At 35.1% G+C, this 23744-nt stretch overlaps 1 protein-coding gene across 2 annotated transcripts in view; it reads left to right on the top strand.

The window, feature by feature from the left end:
• st8sia5 (ST8 alpha-N-acetyl-neuraminide alpha-2,8-sialyltransferase 5) overlaps positions 1-23744 on the top strand; it is a 36170-nt gene that overhangs the window by 10154 nt on the left and 2272 nt on the right. The window contains exons 2-9 of one of the 2 annotated variants that reach the window (XM_056446584.1): positions 2850-2957; positions 5342-5440; positions 11807-11899; positions 15423-15509; positions 17047-17191; positions 19131-19243; positions 19331-19423; positions 21417-23744. The exon at positions 21417-23744 is cut by the window's right edge and continues 2272 nt beyond it. In XM_056446584.1, the coding sequence (XP_056302559.1) occupies positions 2850-2957; positions 5342-5440; positions 11807-11899; positions 15423-15509; positions 17047-17191; positions 19131-19243; positions 19331-19423; positions 21417-21879 (1201 nt within the window). In that variant the 3' untranslated portion in view covers positions 21880-23744. The remainder of the gene's footprint in view (positions 1-2849; positions 2958-5341; positions 5441-11806; positions 11900-15422; positions 15510-17046; positions 17192-19130; positions 19244-19330; positions 19424-21416) is intronic. The other variant, XM_056446585.1, reaches the window with a different exon arrangement.

The following is a 23744-nucleotide window of genomic DNA, read 5'->3' as shown; positions in this document are numbered from 1 at the left end:
TTGGTGTTTCCCAGTGATGGGTTGCAATTGGAAGGGCATCCGCTGTGTAAAACATATGCTGGATAAGATGGCGGTTTATTCTGCTGTGGCGACCCCAGATTAATAAAGGGACTAAGCCGAAAAGAAAATGAAGGAATGAACGTAACCTAACATTAGTCCATGTTTGTCATCGCACTGTACCGTCTGTTCAGGGAAAACAGACCAAAAACATTCATTTTCCAGAGAAAATAACTTGCACTCAAACCATTTATTTAAATCCTAAAAACATATTTGGTTTTTCAATTTACAATATGTTGTAAGACAGTGATGTCTTATCCTCCTAAACACCGGTAAGGAATCAGGATTATTGCTTTTCTTCTAACCCATCATCTGCTTAGTCTTTTTTTTATTGTGCCAGTGCTTTAATCCATAAAGCATTGAGGACAAAATGAGCACCAGTAAGATTCATGTCCAGAAATATGCTAAATAAGAGCATGTGCTTGGTAAACGTGCAACATTTGTCCTCAGTTTTACATACTATTTACTCTTCTAAAGTCTGAGATGTAATATTTGTTGGAAATGTTTTTAATTTAATAATCAAACCACCATCAAACTGATTAAAGGTGACTGTAAATACATTTATACGTTTACAAAATAGTGCTATTTTAATTAAACGCCGTTCTATTAACAGAATACTGAAAAGATTTATCAAAATTTCTACAAAATATTTTAACATTTATAATGTGGGAGGCACGGTTGCTGAGTGGTTAGCACTGTCGCCTCACAGCAAGAAAGTTGCTGTTTCAAGCCTCAGCTGGGTCAGTTGACATTTCTGTGTGGAGTTTGCGTGTTCTCCACCTGTGCGTTCCTTCCTCCGGGTTAAATTGGGTAATTAATCTAGATTAATAAAGGCACTAAGCCGAAAAGAAAACCAATAAATGAATGATGGTGCATTTTAGAACTTTTGGGCTCCATGGCTGGATTTGCTCAGGGCCCCAAAATCACTAAATTCGCCCCTGCCTGTATATCTGTAACTTGAGAATTTCCTTCTTTGTTTTGAGATTTACATTAGGCCTATGGATTTCTTCTGTTCTGGAAGAGCATGAGCAGTGGTGTAAAATAACAAGTTACAAATACTCAAATTACTGTAGTTGGGTAGTCTTTCTCAGAAATTGTAATTTAAGTCGTTTTAAAAATGTGTACTTTTACTTTCCCTTGAGTACATTTGTAGTGCTGTATCTGTACTTTTACTCCACTACTTTTCTTCAACCTGCAGTCATTACTTTATTATTTCTTGTCTATGGGGATTAGAAAAATCAGTCCTGAGATTTCTTCAGCTTGAAGTTGTGCGGACATTACCACTATGACGTCTATCAGACATTGGATTTTGGTTGCCATACCTGATAAATAAATGTCAGTATTTGACGTCAATATGACGTTGGTTTAAGATGTTGGCGCGACTTTGAATTTTGGTCATTTTCTAACAACCTAAAATTGACCAAATATTAATGTCATTTGACATTGTTATTGGACGTCAAAATAAGGTTGTCCTTAGACACTGGTTAGACATTGAATTTTGGTTACCTGACATCACAACCTAGATCTAACCTAATATTAACATCTTATGATAGTGTGTGCCTGCTTTATAATTGCAGCAAACTGTTTGGAAGCTTTAAAAATGTCCAAGAAAACGTCCAAAATCTTTACATGCATTGACACAGAGACTGTTTAGATGCATGTCACTGATGAGAAGATGACAGATGTTTACTGTATGATGATCGAAATGGCCTTAAACACCCTGCAGGCACAAGACGTCAAATTGATGTTGTACTCTAATGTCATGGGGACGTTGCATTTTGTTTGGAAATGAAAATCGGGTTGACATCAGAACCCAACGTCAGGCTGACGTCAATGTCCAACGTCCAACTTAAAACCAACCAAATATCAACGTCTAATCATGTTACAGCTTAACGTTGTGTGTACGTTACCACTATGACGTCTATCAGACACTGGATTTTGGTTGCCATACCTGATGAATAAATGTCAGTATTTGACATCAATATGACGTTGGTTTAAGATGTTGCCTCGACAATGGATTTTGGTCACTTTCTAACAACATAAAATCAACCAGATAACAATGTCATTTGACGTCATTATTGGACGTCAAAATAACGTTGTCCTTGGATGCTGGTTAGACATTGAATTTTGGTCACCTGACATCACAACCTAATCTAACCTAATATAAACGTCTTATGATATTGTGTGCAGTGTTGCCAGATTGGGCAGTTTCCCGTCCAATTGGGCGGTTTTGAATTTATTTTTGCGGGTAAAAAATGACATAGGCGGGTAGTGAAAATTTGGGTGGTTTTGCAACGGCGTGCCCTCCAGCCCCGGTCTGCCCTTATAAACCTCTTTTGATCGCATACATACGCTTAGAACAGTGTAGAAACGCTTGTGATCTCCCTCCCCGACACGACATCTCAATCACTCGCCCTAACTGATTGTGCCTGCTGGACAATAACTCAATGCACTACATAATGTTACGTTTACACATACACATGTACAAATTACATGTAAATGAATCAGCTTTTTACAGTAATAATCACTCCTCTTGAGTACTTTTGAAAGTTTTTCTTTTTACTCATACTACATTTTTAGGCAGGTAATGGTACTTTTACTTAAGTATGATTTTTCAGTAACATACTCAACATACTCGAATGTCTACAAGCAAAACAATGGAAAAACTCAAGTCTAATCTGACAGAGCTGTGTGTGTGTGTGTGTGTGTGTGTGTGTGTGTGTGTTTGACATTTTCTGCTGACTTGAAGAATTAAATGAAACCTTAAACGACCTGCCTCATTTTCTCACTAGTGGGCAACAGTTTTCCCGCCTCAAAGGAGAGGAGGTGGGCAACTGGAGCGGGCTCATTAGTTACCCCGATGATGGAGGGATGAAGCCGGCCAGAAATGGGAGGAAAAGGTACAAAGCAGCACAGAAACCGCTCTACAACACCAACAACAACACAAGAGAGATAGAGAGAGAGAGAAATAGAGAGAATGCCACATTAGCCAATGAACAGCCGCTTGCATGTTTGGACTGAAGACACATCCAATCTCATCAGCCAATCAGACGAGCTCAATTAATGAATCAAGCCAATTTATGGGCAATCAGAGCACCAGGGCTAATTAGAGGTTGACTGTGATTTTTCTTTTTGCCAAATACCACAGCATTGATCGCTTTAGGAGGGATTTTTTCCTATTCGCTTTCTCCGAACTTCACCATGGTGCAATTATCCATTAGCAATTACATAAAAGTTTGGGAATTTGAGAAATTAAGCAAAAGTGTATGCATTTGTTCACAATTGAATACAAAATAGCTATTTTTGTTAAAAAATGATGTGTGAAATTGACTATGTTCTCTTATGATACACGTTTATTTGCTAGTGGTTGAATTAGGTTGTAATATATTATCAATTCATCCATTATGATTGATTTTTCAATAACAATAGTATGTTTACAGTGGTAAATGACTGTAAACATATTATAAAACGATAGTATTTATGATTGCATATGATATTAATAGCATGTTACACTGTCCTGCATCTTTAAAATGGCCTTATAGACCATATCAATATAGACTATTTTTAGGGATGTAAAAAAAACAGTGGTCCAAACGTATTTCCTGTTTTACATTTTTAATTTCTACAGCTTCCAAGAATCCAAAAGGAGCCACATATTAATAAATAATGTTACGATAGCTGTTTTAACATTAAGTTATGCTTGAATTGCCTCTTGTTACAGTTATAAAATAGTTTGATAACAAGAAGAAAATGTTCATGGGCCAATGACATCTCCACATTGAAATGGTCTATAGCGATATTACTGGTCCATGAACATTTCCTGCTTGTCGTCAAACTATTTCAGAACTGTAATGAGATGTAATCCAGTCATAACCAATGTTAACACAGCTGCCATTAAAATGTATTAATATGTGGAGCTTTCTGGATTCTTAGAAGCTGTGGAAATAAAAAATCTAAAACAGGAAATACATTTGGACTATTGTTATTGTTTACATCCTCTTAAAATGGTCTGTATTCGATTTTATAATATAATCTGATATATCATTTTGATGATTTGGCTTTCTCATGTACATCACGTTTTTTCTTTTGCAAAAAAAGAATGAAGATTTCTTCAGTTTAAATATTTATGCATCAATCAGCGGCTGAGTTTTGATCTAGGTTATGGTTAGGCATCAATTTAGATTCACGAAAGAGATTTTATGCAAATAAAGTCTGTTTTTGGATGTTTCTGAAGTAATTTTTGTGAAAATATCCTTCAGCGTAGTAGATAAATGTAAGTAAAATGAAATGAAAACATACTAACACTGACCTGTTTATTAAAGTATATCAAATAATAGGTATCAAATAAATAATCATTTATTTCAATTGATTAAAAACTTGCTGATGAATTGAATAAAACCTAGTGGTAGGAAGGATAAAGGAAGTATAAGGTTTAAAATTAAAATGAAGTATCCATTCGCCCCCTACTATTTCCGTGATCATTTTAAAACAGAAATATTTATAATACACTAGCAGTAGACTGAAGTAATTTTTTAACCATAAATGATGACTGCTCTTTCTGGGTCAAACGCAGATTTGAAAGTTCAATTGTGATGATATATATCTATTTCCACAATGAATAATGCGTCTCTGACTTCAGTTCACCAGAAGCATGCTCGAATTTTATTCATACAGCCCAAATTCATACTAAGCATACTTTTTTAACAATTGTTTTTCACAAATTTAAATGTAGAATTCAATTTGGAAGCATCATAGTTCTAATGCTCTTAAGGCTTGTTCACACTGGGAGGATTTTCCCTGATGACCTTCACAGCCAATCACAGTCATTTCTGTTGAGCACGTGAACACAATGGCAAATCGGCAATGTTTAAGAAAGCGCTAATATGTTAGCAAAAAATAGCCTTTTTTTAAATTTCAGGATCGATTGCTCCGAATTCCAGTATCGTGACAACCCTAATCCCAACACAAAGCGAAGTTAACTTCATTGTTTTTACAAATGTAAGTGAATTGAACATGAAACAATTAAGTTGTCCCCCCAAACACAACTTACTCAATTTAAATTGAACGAATAGGGCAGCATCGTAACCATCAAGAGAGCTAATTCAGCAATATGATGCAGGATGGTGTTGCACAAAGGCATGCTTTTTGATTAGCGTGGAGAAAGCGAATGGGATTTAGCCATGGTGGAGCCCCCGCTGTGGCACTCTCATGTGGTTTTCAGCTCATTGAACCGCACCTTTCAGCGTAACTCTTAAACCTAATCCACTTGTATGCATCTTGACAGATGTGTCCGTCAGAATTTTCAGCAGTCTGAGGCTCAGAACTCCGTAGTTATCACGCCCTGCCTAGCTGAAATTCAGAAGAAAAAAAAAGAAAAGAAAAGGTAGGCCACACTGATGGCGTCTCCAGCTCACCTCCTTGCCAACCTTACGTTCCCCCTTTTTGAGGATGTCTCTTCGTCTTTTCCATCTGGTCTGAGAGGCTCAGTGCTCGGTGCACCGCCGGTCCGTTTTCTGCATGCAACCCTCCATCCGCCCCTTGACCTCTGACCCCCACCACAGCCCTCCTTGTGTCCCTTTGGATCTCATGGGTCCCTGTTTCTGTGTTCCATCATGCATTTCTTAAACTCCTATACGCCTCACCTGTGTGTGTCATGAGCACAGTTGAGTGTGTGTGTGCGTATGTGTGTGTGTGTGCATGCACGCAAATATATGTGTGTGCGTGTGTGCATGCACGCAAATGTATGTGTGTGTGTGTCATGTGATATGATTCCCGCTTGCACATTGCACCGCCTTTCTTTGAGTTAATTTTTCTTTCCATGAAAATGATCAGAAATTGTGTCTCCGCCGAGGGTGTTTTGACTGCTCACACACACATACACATGTAAACGCGATCATGATTACCCAGTGTGCACCTCTTCAGGCTACAGCACAGTCACATGTCATGACGTCACTCCAGTCAGAGATGTATGGAATTGCTTAATGTGTTTTGCTCTTTTTCTTCTGCCGTTCCTTCGCTTTGTTTCTCTCCCGTTATTTGTTTGTTTATTTGTTTTTGTCATTGCACTTCATTACAAACTAATATTTTAATTGGTGTTTCCATACCCCCATTAACTCACACTGTTGTTATTATTATTATTATTATTATTATTATTATTATTATTATTATTATTATTATTATTATTATTGTTATTATTATTATTATTATTATTATTATATTTATTATTATTATTATTATCTTTGTTGTTATTATTATACTATTATTATATTTATTATTATTATTATTATTATTATATTTATTACTATTATTATTATTTATTATTATTATTGTTCTTATTTATTATTATTATTATTATTATTATCATTATCATTATCATTATTATTATTATTATTATTAATATTATTTTACTATTATTATTATTTTTATTACTATTATTATTATTATTATTATTAATATTATTATTATTATTATTATTATTATTATTATTATTATTATTATTATTATTATTATTATTATTATTATTACTATTATTATTATTATTTATTATTATTATTGTTCTTATTTTTTATTACTATTATTATTATTAATGTTATTTTACTATTATTATTATTTTTATTACTATTATTATTATTATTATTATTATTACTATTATTATTATTATATTTATTATTATTATATTTGTTATTATATTTATTATTATTATATTTATTATTATTATTATTATTATTATTATTATTTATTATTATTATTGTTCTTAGTTTTTATTACTATTATTATTATTAATATTATTTTACTATTATTATTTTTATTACTATTATTATGATTATTATTATTTTACTATTATAAGTTTTTATTACTATTATTTTTACTATTATTATTATTATTATTATTATTATTATTAATATTTTTATTATTATTATTATTATTATTCAGCAATATTATTGCAAAAGTGATATTATAAAATATGTAATCATTTATACCATAAGAAATTTTGAAAATTTGAATTGCCATTTATAGTGGTGTAATAATGGTGTTGTTATTTTTATTATTATTATTATTATTATTATTATTATTATTATTCAGTAGTGTCATTGCAGAAGTAATATTTAATATAATTAATAACTTAAATAATTTTTTTTGAATATGTTACTGACATTAATAATGGTGTAATAATGGTGTTGCTATTTTCATTATTACTATTATTATTAAGCCGCACTGTTATTATTATTATTCAATATTATTCAGTAGTGTTATTGCAAAAGTAATATGTAATATAATTAATCATTTAAATAATAAGAAATTGTAAATATTTTAATGACATTTATAGTGGGTAATATTACTATTACTGTTATTATCAAGTCACACTTGTTGTTATTATTCAATATTATTTAGTAGTATCATTGCAAAATAATATTATGAAATATTTAATAACTTAAATTATAAGAAATTGTGAATATTTTAATGACATTTATAGTGGTTTAATAATGGTGTTATTATTATTATTATTATTATTATTATTATTATTATTATTATTAACTCACACTCTTAGTTTTTATTCAACATTATTCCATCATTTTATTGCAAAAATAATATTATAAAAATATAAATAATAATACATTTTATTTATTTTTATAGTTATTTATATATTTATTTTGAAAGGCATTTATAGGTGTGTAATAATGGTGTTGTTGTTATTATTATTATTATTATTATTATTATTATTATTATTATTATTATTATTATTATTATTATTATTATTATTATTATTACCTCACACTGTTATTATTATTCAATATTATTCAGTAGTGTTATTAAAAAATTATTTTATAAAAAGATTTATAATTAAATGTAATAATAAGAAATTATGAATTGTTGTTGTTGTTATTATTATTATTCAATAGTATTATCGGTTATATTATATAATAGTTAATTTAAATAATAAACAATATTAAATAATTTAAATGTATTTGATAGGGATGTAAAATGCCTTTAATATTAATAAATACTCAACGTTTTGTTTTACAGTACAATAGGATTAAAGCAATAGTAATAACAATATTTTCAGTAATCTAACTTGTTATTATTAATATATATATATATATATATATATATATATATATATATATATATATATATATATATATATATATATATATATATATATATATATATATATATATATGTAGTTTTTAAATTTATGGTGCATTACTATTAATAATACTATTAATAATAAATTATTCATTAAAATAAATTAACTAATTATTTATTTATTTATTAAATTAATTAAACTGTAGCCTTTTACATCAGGCTGGTGTAATATCACCCATTAGCGTTATGGTAGATCTATGCAAGGCCTTGCAGGGCAGCCATTTTGGCTCTGATTTCATTTACAGTATCATTAAGTGGTCTGCATTAGCAGGACTTCCACCATTACAGTCCATTTAAATCCCATTAACATGGAAACAGAAAACACTGATGCAAACAATGTGAAAAATATCTCCACACTCTCATATTTTACATTGTACTCTTTTGGTCCATGTGTTTAATGCATATTTTTCTGTATTTCTGTTTCACAACCAAGGTGAGGACTCATGTTTCATCCACTGCTGCTGCTTCTCATTGTGGTGAAACTGTGATTTTTCTTTTCTATTTCTCCTCAGAGCATCTGAAATGACCATTTGGGTTGAATATAAGTGTGTTTTGACAGTCAGGAACGAGTCTTCAGAGCTGCTTGTCAACAATTCTTAAGGAATACTAGAGGAGTTCTGATTAAAACATGCAACCGATGAGGAAATGGGATTAAACACTGCAGAAATAGTTCAGTCTAGTATTTACATTTACATTTACATTTAGTCATTTAGCAGACGCTTTTATCCAAAGCGACTTACAAATGAGGACAAGGAAGCAATTTATACAACTATAAGAGCAGCAGTGAACAAGCGCTATAGACAAGTTTCAGGCGTGTAAAAGTCTATTTTATATGCAATTAATGAAAGATTTGTTTAGATCAGTTAATGAAAGATAAGTTTAGTACAAATATACAAAGCAAAATAGTTACGACGATATCATAATATTTTAAAACATTAAGTAATTTGGTATTACAATAATACTTGAAATCTGGGGCGTAGCAACCGGGGGGGACGGGGGGGTGGGGTAGGGTGGGTTGCAAGGGATCCGTCCACCTCACTTTTAGAGACAGACCATTTAGAAACAGGTGATTAATTATTATATGATAATATACTCTAAAAATGTCCGCTACGCCCCTGCTTGAAATGCATGTTTCAATGTTTTTGTTTAAAATGTGAATATGAAAGTGTGATTTGTAGATGAATAAAATAATTTAAAAATGTAATTAAAAATAAAAATAGCCATTGTAAATTTAAATATGAAATGTCATGTATAAAAATTATTAATAATTTAATAATACAAATTTTATTTTATTCTTTTTTGCTCTGTGATGGCTCATGTGACCAGACTTTTTGTTTTGTTGCTTAAGCAATTGTTCAGTATTTCAGTAATTTTTTTGTTTATTTATTTGTTATTATTAATTAATTAATTTGTTTTTATTTATTATTTTATTTTTTGTACTGTATATACACTACCTGACGAAAGACTTGTTACCTATCCAAGTTTTAGGAACAACAAATAATAACTTGACTTCTAGTTGATCATTTGGTATCAGAAGTGGCTTATATGAAAGGCAAAGGCCTCTAGATTACGCTTATTTTACCAAAATAAAATATGATCATGCCTTGATTTTTAATTCTTTAATTAGGACAGTAAGGTCTGACTTTGCTTAGACAAAAGTCTTGTCACTTAACAAATAATGTCCAGTATAGAATATGTTGTCATGCTGCAGTGGAAAAGAATGAATATTGTGGATGACTCTCATGAGCTTGGAGGACTGCATCCATACATCTCTGCAATGACTCAAATCACTTATTAATAAAGTCATCTGGAATGGCAAAGAAAGCGTTCTTGCAGGACTCCCAGAGTTCATCAAGATTCTTTGGATTCATCTTCAATGCCTCCTCCTTCATCTTAACCCAGACATGCTCAATAATGCTCATGTCTGGTGACTCGGCTGGCTAATTCGGGAGCACCTTGACCTTCTTTGCTTGCAGGAAATTTGATGTGGAGGCTGAAGTATGAGAATGAGCGCTATCCTGCTGAAGAATTCACCCTCTCCTGTGGTTTGTAATGTAATGGGCAGCACAAATGTCTTGATACCTCAGGCTGTTGATGTTGCCATTCACTTTGCAGATCTCTCGCATGTCCCCATACTAAATGTAACCCCAAACCATGATTTTTCCTTCACCAAACTTGACTGATTTCTGTGGGAATCTTGGGTCCATGCTGGTTCCAGTAGGTCTTCTGGAGTATTTGTGATGTTTGGGATGCAGTTCAACAGATAAATCATGGGAAAAATCTACCTTCTGCCACTTTTCCAAATGATCAACTAGAAGTCAAGTTATTATCTGTTGCTCTTACAACTGAGAACGACGACAAGACTTTTGTTGGGTAGTGTGATTTGGGGTCAATAATTGTTACAATGATATATATATATATGTATGTGTATATATATACGTATCTATATATATATATATATATATATATATATATATATATATATATATATATATATATATATACTTTTAAAAATAACAAAGTTTAATGTAAAATGATAATAAAATTATAAACCCGGAGAAATATTTAGTTATTTAAAAAAAATTAATTTAATAAATACTTTTTTATTTTATTTTATATTATTAGGAAATTTAAATTATTTACTATATACTATATATTTTTTCTCTAATTGTTTGTCATTGTGCCATGTCTGTGAAGCACTTTGCTCAACATTCAAATTATACAAATAAAGCTGACCTTGACCTTGAATGTTTATATTGCATAAATATTAAGTATTTAAAAAGACTATAGAAGACACAAGACATGTCACTCGTATAGTTTTGAATGGGGAAAATGTAACAGTGGAAATGGCGAATAAAGCCCCACCTTCTAGTACAGTAGCCAATCAGCAATCAATATAGACTGTCGATTGTCTGGGGGAAGGGCTCGAACCAGATGTAAATTTCTGTAGATTTTGAGTGATTTGAACATTTAGAAATGAACTAAAGAGACAGATGTTGTTTAATTTTATTGGTTCCTGATGTAAAATGTAATCGTAAGCTTGGCAAGCAATTTTGGAGAATTTAATGTTTCCCCATTCAGACAGAATGCCTGAACATACTGCCCGAGAATCGTTTCAAGGATGACTGCCGAGTGAAATGACTTGCCTTAAATGGTCTTTAGATTTAGATCAAGGGAATTTGGATTTCTATTTTTAGTTTCTGTAAGGTTTATTTAAAAAAAAAAAAACTAGAAGCTTTGTCATAACCAAAGAAGTACCAGAGGCTATATTAGACCAAATTAGACCGGGCTTTTAAATATAAAACAAACAAACAATACAAATCCAAAAAAATCCTGTGATCTTGTTTGATTCTTTAATTATTTATGTCTGATTATATGAGAATTGACAGAAATCCATAGACGTTTCTTCAGGACTGTTTGACAAGAGTGTAGAAATGCAAATCTTCATCAAGAGTGATCTGGTTCTTCAGTGTGGTTCTCCATGCTGAAATAGAGTCTCCTGCAAATGTAGAGTGTGTGTGTGTGTGTGTGTGTGTGTGTGAGAGTGTGTGTGTGCTCAGCTTATGGAGAGACGTGTGTTTGACTCTCTGTGTTCTGGCAGGTATCTGGAGCGCATCGACGGCTCCTTGCAGTTCAACTCCTCCTCCTGCAAGGAATTACGGCAAGACATCACGGATGTCAAAGTATTGACCATGTAAGTTTCTGCTTCAGATAGATCGCTCCGGCGGGACTCAGATTTCCTGATGAATGTCTCGTCCCGAAGGACAAACCCTGTAAAAAGGACATCTATTTAAGGAAATATAATAGAGCACCCTTTCCTTTCTTCACTGTAGTACACCAGTGCAATGCGAAGTTCACTAAAAGGGATAGTTCACCCAAAAAAATCTAAGTTGGTTATCATTTACTTACTCTAGACTTGTTTTGTTCTGTTAAACCCAAAAGTAGATGTTTTGAAGAATGCCGGAAACCTGTAACCATTGACCTCCATAGTAGGAAAAAAATTACTATGAAAGTCAATGGTTACCTATTTCTAACCCAAACTGGTTTAAAACAAGTGGAGAGTAAGTAAAGGATGACAGTATTTTTAATTTTGGGTAAAATATCCCTTTAATGTGCCAGTTTAAATCAACATCTACTCTTTTTGTTTATATATGTATCTAGTATTGCTTGTTATAAACGATGGATCTGTGATGGATATTCATTTTTTTTGTAAAAATTAATTTGCGCTCAGAATTTATCATCAACTATCATAACCTTCTCTGCCCCTCCAAACGAAATGATTTTCTTTATTTATAGTCACATGTAATGCCTTTAGGGCTGAGGCGGGGCCATCAGCAGTTTAGTGTGGACCTATCAATCATTTAGGGTGGGACTTTCATTCATTTAGGGCGTAGCTGTCTTAGGGCGGGGCTGTCAGTCATTTAGGGTGAGACTTTCATTAATTTAGGGCGTAGCTATCTTAGGGCGGAGCTATCAGTCATTTAGGGTGGCACTACCAATCTTTTAGGGTGGGGTAATCAGTAATTTAGGATGGGGCTTACAGTCCTTGAGGGAGGACTTATCAGTCATCTAGGGTGAGGCTATCAGTCATTTAGGGCGGGGCTATCAGTCATTTAGGGCGGAGCTATCACTCATTTAGGGCGAGGCTATCAGCTATTTAGTGCGGGGCTATCTATCATTTAGGGCGTAACTATCAGTCATTTAGGGCGGGGCTATCAGTCATTTAGGGCGGGGCTATTAATAACTTAGGGTGGAGCTATCAGTAATTTAGGGCGAGGCTATCAGTTATTTAGTGTGGGGCTATCAATCATTTAGTGCGGGGCTATGAATAATTTAGGGCAGAGCAATCAGTCATTTAGGGCAGGGCTACCAGTCATTTAAGGTGGAGCTATCAGTCATTTAGGGCGAGGCTACCAGTCATTTAGCGTGGAGTTATCAGTCATTTAGGGCGAGGCTATCAATTATTTAGTGCGAGGCTATCAATCATTTAGTGCGGATCTATGAATAATTTAGGGCGGAGCTATCAGTCATTTAGGGCAGGGCTACCAGTCATTTAGCGTGGAGTTATCAGTCATTTAGGGCGAGGCTATCAATTATTTAGTGCGAGGCTATAAATCATTTAGTGCGGGGCTATGAATAATTTAGGGCGGAGCTATCAGTCATTTAGGGCAGGGCTACCAGTCATTTAAGGTGGAGCTATCAGTCATTTAGGGCAGGGCTACCAGTCATTTAAGGTGGAGCTATCAGTCATTTAAGGTGGAGCTATCAGTCATTTAGGGCTGGCTACCAGTCATTTAGGGTGGGGCTATCAGTAATTTAGGGCAGAGCTATAAGTAATTTAGGGCAGGCTATCAGTCGTTTAGGGCTGTAGTCTTTTCGACTTAGTCCCTTTATTCATCCGGGGTCGTAGCGAACAGCCCATTCTAGACTGCACTTAGGAAAATATTTTTTATGAGTGTAAGTCAGGATTGTCGACCTGAGTAAATTATGATGTGCACAAAAAAAGTAATATAAATAAACAAAACTTCAACACAATGAACCACTACAACCTCCATTGTAGTATTGCTAGTTACATCAGTACAGTTAACTGATAACCATTAACATGTTGATGAATGGCAAAACTCTTTAAAACTTTAAATCTTTAGATAAATTTAGACTCTCAGCTGTAAGGGTTAAATACAGAAGAGCCTAACATGAACAAAAAACTGTGTAAATGTGATGATTTGTTCACAAAATATGGCTTGATGGAATCCAGTGAGAGCAGACCACAGTGAACACTAGGCTTGAAGATTTGATCAGTTTATTGACGCACTTAAAGCATGTCAACTCAACTGACATCTCACAAAAAATAACCCAGAGCATGAATAGTACAATTTAAAATGTTTTAAGTAAAGCTGTTCATTTAAGAGTTTTTTTTGTGTCGTTTTTATTCTTGTGTAAGATTCGCCCTACACAAAGAGGCCCTCGGCTGAAAAAGTTTGAGAATCACTGTTTTAGGGTATAGCTATGAGTCCTCATGGGCAGGCTATTAGTCATTTAGGGCGGGGCTTTCATTCATTTAGGGCAGAGTTTCCCAACCCTGTTCCTGAAGGCACACCAACAGTACACATTTTCATTCTCTCCCTAATCAAACACACCTGAAACAACTCATCAGAACATTGGAAGAGACTCCAAAACCTGAAGTTAATGGGTCAGATGAGGGAGACATCCAAAACATGAACTGTGGGTGTGCCTCCAGGAACAGGGTTGGGAAACACTGATTTAGGGCATAGCTATTAGCCATTTTGGGTGGAGCTATCATGCATTTAGGGTGGGGCTAACAGTCATTTAGGGCGGGTCCATTTGTCAATTAGGGTGAGCTATCAATCATTTAGGCCGGGGTAATCAGTCCTTTAGGGCGGAGCTACGAGTCATTTAGGGCAGAGCTATTAATCATTTAGGCCGGGGTAATCAGTCCTTTAGGGCAGAGTTATCCATAGTTTAGGGTGGAGCTATCGGTCATGTAGGGCAGGACAATAAGTCATTTAGGGCGGGCCCATTAGTCATTAGGGAGGCGCTATCTGTCATTTAGGACGGAGCTATCAGTCACTTACGGCAGGGCTTTCATTCATTTGGGGCATAACTATCAATAATTTAGGGCGGGGATATCAGTCATTCAGGGTGGGACTTTCATTTCTTTAGGGCAGAGCTATTAGTCATTTAGAGTGAGCTATCAATCATTTAGGGTGGGATAATCCATCCTTTAGGGCGGAGCTGTTATTAATTTAGGTGGAGCTATCAGTAATTTTAGGGTGTGGCTTTTATTCATTTAGGGCGGGACCATCTGTCCTTAGAGTTTTAACAAAATAGTGAAACCCTTTCTAAGTTGTTTGTGTAGACTTGTATTGGAGTATTATAAAAATACTCAAAATGTCTCTGTAAATGTTTTCAAATAATTATATTTGATTTACCAAAGTCACACAAGGGTCAATTTCACATCTGTCACATCCATAACGGAGAGGGGTCACATCCGTAACCAAGCCTTTTCCTCATAAATGCAAAAAATGTCAAATAATTTTTGATCTCTTAACTCTGTTTAGTTGTTTTGAAAATTTTAAACAGTATAAATTTAAGTTTACATTTTTAATGCAAATTTTACATCCATTTTGCTGGAGCTGCTCTATTGCGGTGAGCGTTTTCAGATAATTGAATTGATTATATACATGCTTGTGTTTTAGGGTGAAGACTTCCGAGCTGTTTGAGCGATGGAGGAACCTGCAGGTGTGTAAGTGGGATCAAAATAAGGAGGAGACGGATAATTTCAAGTGAGCACACACACTTTTACCTTCATCATAATGGGGTTTCTTTGGCTGCGTCTCAATCAGCATACTTGATCATTAGTCAGTGCACTAATCAGGGCATCAGGAATTTTTATTGCTGTCTCAGTTGCAAAATTCTTTTAGTGCACTGAAACATTTACATCCTGAAATGTCCCACATAAAAATCAAGGGGCATTAATGAATCACATGACCCAAATCATCAAACATAATGACAAGCAAGAGATGTTTTTCTAAAAAGAATCTGTTATTTATTTATTTTTTAACATGAACGAAGATAGTTAGACAGGTTATGAAAAATCAGGCAGGTTGAAATTTGGAACAAACTGTATTTGTCATTAAAATGTGTCTTTAAAAGTGTCATTACTTTGTCAAATCATTTTTAACAGCGTCAATTAATATTTATTGACATTTTAATGGCAAATTCAACTTTTACCACAGTTGTAATTAGTGAGGGAACAACAAGGGGTCGGATCCAAACACAGCTTGTATTAGGATGGTCGGACAGGCAAGGTTCAAAACAGGGACAGACGGTGGCACAAAGGTAATCCATAAGAGTAATGAGTAAACAGGTGAAGGGTCGAGGCAGGAGGCAAAACAAACAAAAAGATAAAACAAACAAGGGTCAAAACAAGGCTAAGAAACGCTTAGAAAATGCACACTACAGCGAAACAAGACTGTTATGTGTGTGTGGATTGTCGCTATATATTCCATGTAATCAGTGGTGATGAACTGCAGCTGTGTGTATGCAATCAGGAGGTGAGCTGAAACTGGTGTGTGACTGCAGGACATAATGGGATTTGTAGTCCTGTTCAGTGGCAGATGTGAGGTGTAGAGTGCCCTCTAGTGTGTCTGGTTAGCACTCTACTTGGTGTACATGACAACTGTAGTTGAGGTCAAAAAATATTAATGACGCTGTTAAAAAAATTATGACCTATTTTTAATTTTAATCATGTTTAAAACAAATTTAGTTATCGTATCTTGGTAATGTCAAGTTGTCATGACAAAAACAAATAACGGGTTGTGATGTATTTGTTTATGTCAAGTTGTCATAAACAATGTCATCTTTGCATTTAAGATGTCATCACTGAGACAATGACACTTAATGACCGTTGTTATAAATATGCATAAAATCTCATTCACATTCATGACACATCATAAAGGTTTAATGACAGTCATCCCTTCAAGTAAATTCTTACTCAATCAAATTATTTAACTATAATGTACTCTTAAAAACTTCGTAAAATTCATATTAGTCCACATATTAGTCCTGCTGTTGTTTATAAACTCCAGTTTTGATGACGTAAAATGTGAAATTTCTCACGTCACACTCAAGTGTGTACCAATGTGTAGTGAACTACACTCATCAATGCCCTTACCAGTGTCCTAATTCAAGCTAGGGCGTTGATTGAGATGCAGCCTTCGTCAAACAAAAAATGAACGATGTCATCTCTTTGGATATTCAACTGGTGTGTTTTGTTGTAACAAAGCGATGATGTCACCCCCTCCCCCAACCATCCAATAGGATGTCTCTGTCCCGCTGCTGCAATGCCCCCTCCTTCCTGTTCACCACCAAGAGAAACACTCCCTCCGGCACCAAACTGCGCTACGAAGTGGACACCAGCGGGATCCTGCACATCAGCCCGGAGATCTTCAAGATGTTCCCTGATGTGAGTGAGAGCGCCGGATGCAGTGGCGCGTGCAAACCACCTGTGGGGCAGGGGCAGAAGGACCAAAAAGGGCACTAAAAAAAGTGGGAAAAAGTTCCTTCTGCTTTTTTTCTTTTCTTTCCCTGGCATCCGATTGATATACGTTGATAGATATAGAATGCACATATCAAATATAAACATTTACATTTAATACACACTCAAAAATGAAGGTACAAAATCTGTCACTATAGGGTGGTAGCTTTAGGGTACACTTTTGTAACTAAGGTACTATGAGGTCCACATTTTTATGTTTGTTGTATTAATATGTGTCTTTAAAGATGCAGTATGTAAGTTTGAAAGCAGCAGCAGATTTAGCTAGTTTACCTCAGATCTTAAAAATAAAATAAACCGCCTGAAATTGAACTTGAGAACTGTGACTCACTATCAGTGATTCAGCATGTACATTTAGTAATGTTAAAAAGGTTTAATATGTATTAATTAGATTGTAAATCTTACCATTTCATGAGTGAGTGCATATTCTGTGCTTCTGAATGGCTGTATTTAAATAAAAAAAATATATATATAAAAAAAATTTTATATATATATATGTATATATATATATATATATATATATATATATTTATTTATTTTTTTCAAGACACTTCTATACAGCTTAAAGTGACATTTAAAGGCTTTTAATTAGGTTAACTAGGCAGGTTAGGGTAATTAGGCATGTTATTGTATAACGATGGTTTGTTCAGAAAAAAATATAGCTTATAGGGGCTATTAATATTGTCCTTAAAATGGCGTTTAAAATATTAAAAACTGCTTTAATTCTGACTTCAACTGTATATATATATATATATATATATATATATATATATATATATATATATATATATATATATATATTGATATGAATACAATTACATTTGTAAAGAATTCATCATTTAGTTTGATTGGGATGGTTTTGTAATGGATCTGAATAAATAAGGGACGGTTCACCCAAAAATGAAAGTTTACTTGCTATTTACTCACTCTCAAGTGACCTTTATGAGTTTTTTTTTGTTTTGCTGAACACTAATGAAGATATTGGGAACAATGTTGGAAACCTGTAACCATTGACTTCCATAGTAACATAACAAATACATTCATTCATTCATTCATTCATTTTCCATCAGCTTAGTCCCTAATTTATCAGAGGTGGCCACAGCGGAATGAACCACCAACTTATCCAGCAAAAGTTTTACACAGCAGATGCACTGCAATCTGCTACCCAGTACTGGGAAACACCCATACACTCTTACATTCACACACATACACTACGGCCAATTTGGTTAGTCAATTCACCTATAGTGCATGTGTTTGGACTGTGGGGGAAACCGGAACACCCGGAGGAAACCCACACCAACATGGGGAGAACATGCAAACTCCACACAGAAATGCCAACTGGCCCAGCCGGGACTCGAACCAGCGACTGTCTTGCTGTGAGACGACAGTACTAACTGCAGAGCCACCGTGTCACCCTGAAAAAACAATTACAATGGAAGTCAATGGTTACAGGTTTTCAGCATTTTTCTAAATATCTTCTTTTGTGTTACAGAAGAGAGAAACTCAAAAAGGTTTAAAATAAGTGGCAGAATAAATGACATAACTGTGCCTTTTGGGTGAACTATCCCTTTAATCTGACATCTGCATCTGCTTACACACATACCATACACACCACACACACACACACACACACACACACACAGAGTCGTTGAGTTTAGTCAGTTGAGCTGAATCTCTGCACCTGCCGAACATTATGAATCCAGCACCCTCATGTATCTGGGCTGGTGTTACTTAGCAACATCTGCACTGATCACACCCTAGAAGCCTTATGCCTGCATCAGTTGCCAGGCAACCGTCTCTAAGCAGTCATCCCTGTAATCTCATGCCGAATGTGTTGTTCTGGCTGCAGGACATGCCGTTTTCCAAATCCCAGTTCAAGAAGTGTGCCGTCATCGGGAACGGAGGCATCATTAAGAACAGCAAGTGCGGACGAGAGATTGATGCTTCTGACTTTGTCTTCCGGTAAAATTACAGTGTGTTTATTCATTAATGCATCATGGGAATATATAGAGCCATCTGCTGAATTACATGTGAAATCTCTTTTTTCAGATGTAATATTCCTCCAATATCCGATTTGTACAGTCAAGATGTGGGATCTAGGACTGATCTTGTAACAATAAACCCCAGCATTATAACTGAGAGGTACACACACACACACATACAGCTGTATGGAGAATTCTGGGAAAGGGAATTTACAGTTATTCACTGTATATATATCAAGGAAACTTACTGTTTACAAGGTTACGGATTTTACTGTAGTATGTTTAAAGTATCTGCAGTTTACATTTTCACAATACTTCATTCTCTATGATTTAGGAGACATTTTCCTCACAGGGAGCAGGAAATGTCTTCATCAGAATGTTCAAATATACTGGTACTGCTTTACACTTGTGTTCAAGCCAAAGCATTTATAAAGTTTACATTAAAAAGAGCATACATACAGTGCTCAGCGTATATGAATACACCTTATTTTGAAACTTAATATTTTGACCCATTTCTCAGTGAATATGGGTAATATATATTAGTGCATTTGAACAAATCAGATTTATTAAACAGATATTTTTATTAAAATAATATTTTAGTCACAGAACATCTTTAGAAATAAGATAATACAATTAAATTCATGCAAAATTTTGCAAAAACATTTACAATCTACGAAATTTCAACTGAACTGTTTTTGTTTCTCTTGATTTTTGCAATTTTTTAAAATTTTATTTAATATTTTTCCCTAATATATAAATTTAGGGGCGACGCAGTGGTGCAGTAAGTAGTGATGTCGCTTCACAGCAAGAAGGTCGCTGGTTTGAGCCTCGACTGGGTCAGTTGGCGTTTCTGTGTGGAGTTCGCATGTTCTCCCTGCGTTCGCGTGGGTTTCTTCCGGTTTCCCCCACAGTCCAAAGACATGGACATGGACATGGTATAGGTGAAGTGGGTCGGCTAAATTGTCCATAGTGTATGAGTGTGAATGAGAGTGTGTGGATGTTTCCCAGAGATGGGCTGCAGCTGGAAGGGCATCCGCTGCTTAAAACATTTGCTGGATAAGTTGGCGGTTCATTCCGCTGTGGCAACCCCGGATTAATAAAGGGACTAAGCTGAAAAGAAAATGAATGAATATAAATTTAAGTTACTAATTTTTGAGCCATTATTGTAAGTTATTTTGTTAGTTTAGCGACAGATTTGGCTTCAGTACTGACTATTCTAATGTATATGTACAAATATATTATTGTAAAGCTTCCTATAGAAAATATTCATTTAAATGAGAGATTTGTGGGGGGTGTACGCATATATGCTGAGCACTGTATGTACTGTATATTTAAAAAAAACATAGTAAACACAGTAAAATTATTATTAATAATAATAATAATAATAATATATCAGATTAATCTGTACATTTAACAATCAACATTTTAGGATGAAGCTGTAATAACAAATAATAACAATAAGTATATTCATTCATTAGTTCATTTTCGGCTTAGTCCCTTTATTAATCTGGGGTCGCCACAGCGGAATGAACCGCCAACTTATCCAGCATATGTTTTACGCAGCGGATCCCCTTCCAGCTGCAACCCATCACTGGGAAACATCCATAAACACACTCACACACACACTCATACACTACGGACAATTTTAGTTTACCCAATTCACCTGTACCGCATGTCTTTGGACTGTGGGGGAAACCGGAGCACCCGCAGAACATGCAAACTCCACACAGAAATGCTAACTGGCCCAGCCGGGACTTAAACCTGCGACCTTCTTGCTGTGAGGTGCCACCGCATCGCCACAATAAGTATATTTACAGTATATTTATTTTTTCTAAATATATATTTCTCTCGTACTCTCAATTCAATTCAAAAATTGCTTTATTAGCATGACAAATGTTAATGTTACAGTTAATGTATTGCCAAAGCATTTATAAAGTTTACATTAAAAAGAACATACTGTACGTATATATATATAAACCATAATAAACACAGCAAATAGTAGTAGTAAAAAATATATAATGCAAAAATGACAAAAATAAATCAGTCTAAACTGTTCATTTAACAATCAACATTTTAGGATAAAACAGGGATAATAAATATTATTATAAATATATATATATTTTTTTATATTTCTCTCTGTCTCTTTTCATTAGGTTTCAAAAGCTGGAGAAATGGAGGAAGCCGTTTTACGAGGTCCTGCAGAATTATGAGAACTCCTCGGTGGTTTTGCCGGCGTTTTACAACACACGAAACACAGACGTGTCGTTCCGTGTGAAGTACATGCTGGATGACTTTGAGTCGTCGCGCGGCGTCTTCTTCTTCCACCCGCAGTACCTGCTGAACGTGCAGCGCTTCTGGGCCGTGCAGGGCGTCCGCGCCAAACGCCTGAGCAGCGGCCTGATGTTAGTCACCGCCGCCATGGAGCTTTGCGAAGAAGTGCATCTCTACGGCTTCTGGGCGTTTCCCATGAACCCCTCTGGCATCTTCATAACACACCATTATTACGACAATGTTAAGCCGCGGCCAGGGTTCCACGCCATGCCCTACGAGATCTTCAACTTCATGCACATGCACGCTCGCGGTATCGTACACGTGCACACAGGCCCCTGCAGGTGAAATGGCCTTTGTGCAATCCGATTGGTCCATCTTTGTGGAGCTCCACCCATTTGCAGGCGCTATGGATCTCAAACTTCATGCGTGCGCCAATCGCAGGTGTTTTATCACTGCGTGTTTTTACAATAACGTGTCGGGACAGCAAATGCTACGTGTTTCCTGTTTGGTGATTTCCTGTGGTGTCGTGTTTGTGTGTCTGAGCAGATATCACGTTTCTAAGCGTTAGGTTGGACAGCAGCAAATGAGGATGTTTTATAGCTACACTTTGTATTTCTGCAGAATGGCCCCGCCCACGGTGGAATCTTATTGGTCCAAAATTCTAGTACGCTTAAAGGGATTGTTCACCCAAAAAATTTTATTGTGTTATTATTTACTCAACCTTTAATTGTTTACTTTATTTGCCTCCTCAACCTTTACTTCTTCTGTTGAATACTTAATAAGATTTTTAAGAATGCTGAAAACCTGTAACCATCGACTTCCATAGTATTTGTTTTTCCTACTGTGCACTGTTAGCTAATTCTTGCTGCCTTAAATTTTTGAGTTGAAACAAATTAACTTTTCTAGTCATCTCAAATTGGGGCAACACGGTGGCTTAGTGGTTAGCACTGTCGCCTCAGTGCTTACACTGTCGCCGCGTTTACGTTCTCCCTGTGTTGGCGTGGGTTTCCTCCGGGTAGGGATGTCCCGATCAGGTTTTTTTTGCCCTCAAGTCCAATCATTTGATTTTAAGTATCTACCGATACCGAAACCCGATCCGATACTTCTATAATACATAACAAAATAAAGAAGAGCGAAGAAACAGACCCAGGATGTTCTAGATTTTTTATTTAATTCACTTTATTTTAACATTCAACAACTGTTAACAAACAGAGCGCTTCTGTGAGTTGACTTGAACAATCAATAAATAACATCAATTCTTTACTTTTGGACTTTAGTGCAACAGTAAATATATAAAAAAATCTAATATGAAAATAAATAGTAACTCAGCTTAAAATACCCGGCAGACAATCCTAAGTTTACTTATCTCACAGTTTGCTATGGCAATGTTGTCATCATCAACTTTATAATACCTCTAGATGCAGACATACTCGCGCTTTCCTCTTCATGCTGCTTCCATGTTCTGCATTGCTGGCATTTAACCAATAGCTTCTCTGCAACAAAGTGATGTCATGCCGCACACGTTGCTGCTGTAGATGTGTGTCCTGTCTAGTGTTGTGAAAAGGCAATGCTGAAAATCTATGGTTAAAGCACCACCCAGTGGTCAAAAGCTGCTGACGCTACTACTGCCGCCGCGGTGACAGCAAGAATGGCAGCAGAGGGAACATACTGAAGTGGTGTCATCTGTATATACAGTGGAAGTCAGAATTATTAGCCCCCCTTAGAATTTTTTTTCTTTCTTAAATATTTCCCAAATTATGTTAAACAGAGCAAGGAAATTATTTACTGTCATCATGTCAAAGATAAAATAAATCAGTTATTAGAAATGAGTTATTAAAACTATTATGTTTAGAAATGTGTTGAAGAAATCTCTCCGTTAAACAGAAATTGGGGGAAAAAATAAACAGGGGGGCTAATAATTCTGACTTCAACTGTACATATATATTTGAGTCCTGATCGGGAGGTAACGTCCGATTACGATCGAGTCTGAAACCACATTACCGGGCCCGATTTCCAAACACGTGATCATATCCGGAGTGTCATATCTGTGTGTTTCTCCCACAATCCAAAGTCATGCGCAATAAGTGAATTGAATAAGCTAAATTGGCCGTAGTTTCCCAGTGATTGGTTGCAGCTGGAAGGGCATCCGCTGTGCAAAACATATGCTGGATAAGTTGGCGGTTCATTCCGCTGTGGCAATCTTTTTATTA

The sequence above is a fragment of the Danio aesculapii genome, chromosome 21 (assembly GCF_903798145.1).
Source record: "Danio aesculapii chromosome 21, fDanAes4.1, whole genome shotgun sequence".
In the NCBI taxonomy this organism is placed as follows: domain Eukaryota; kingdom Metazoa; phylum Chordata; class Actinopteri; order Cypriniformes; family Danionidae; genus Danio; species Danio aesculapii.
This window is presented reverse-complemented; position numbering and strand designations above follow the sequence as displayed.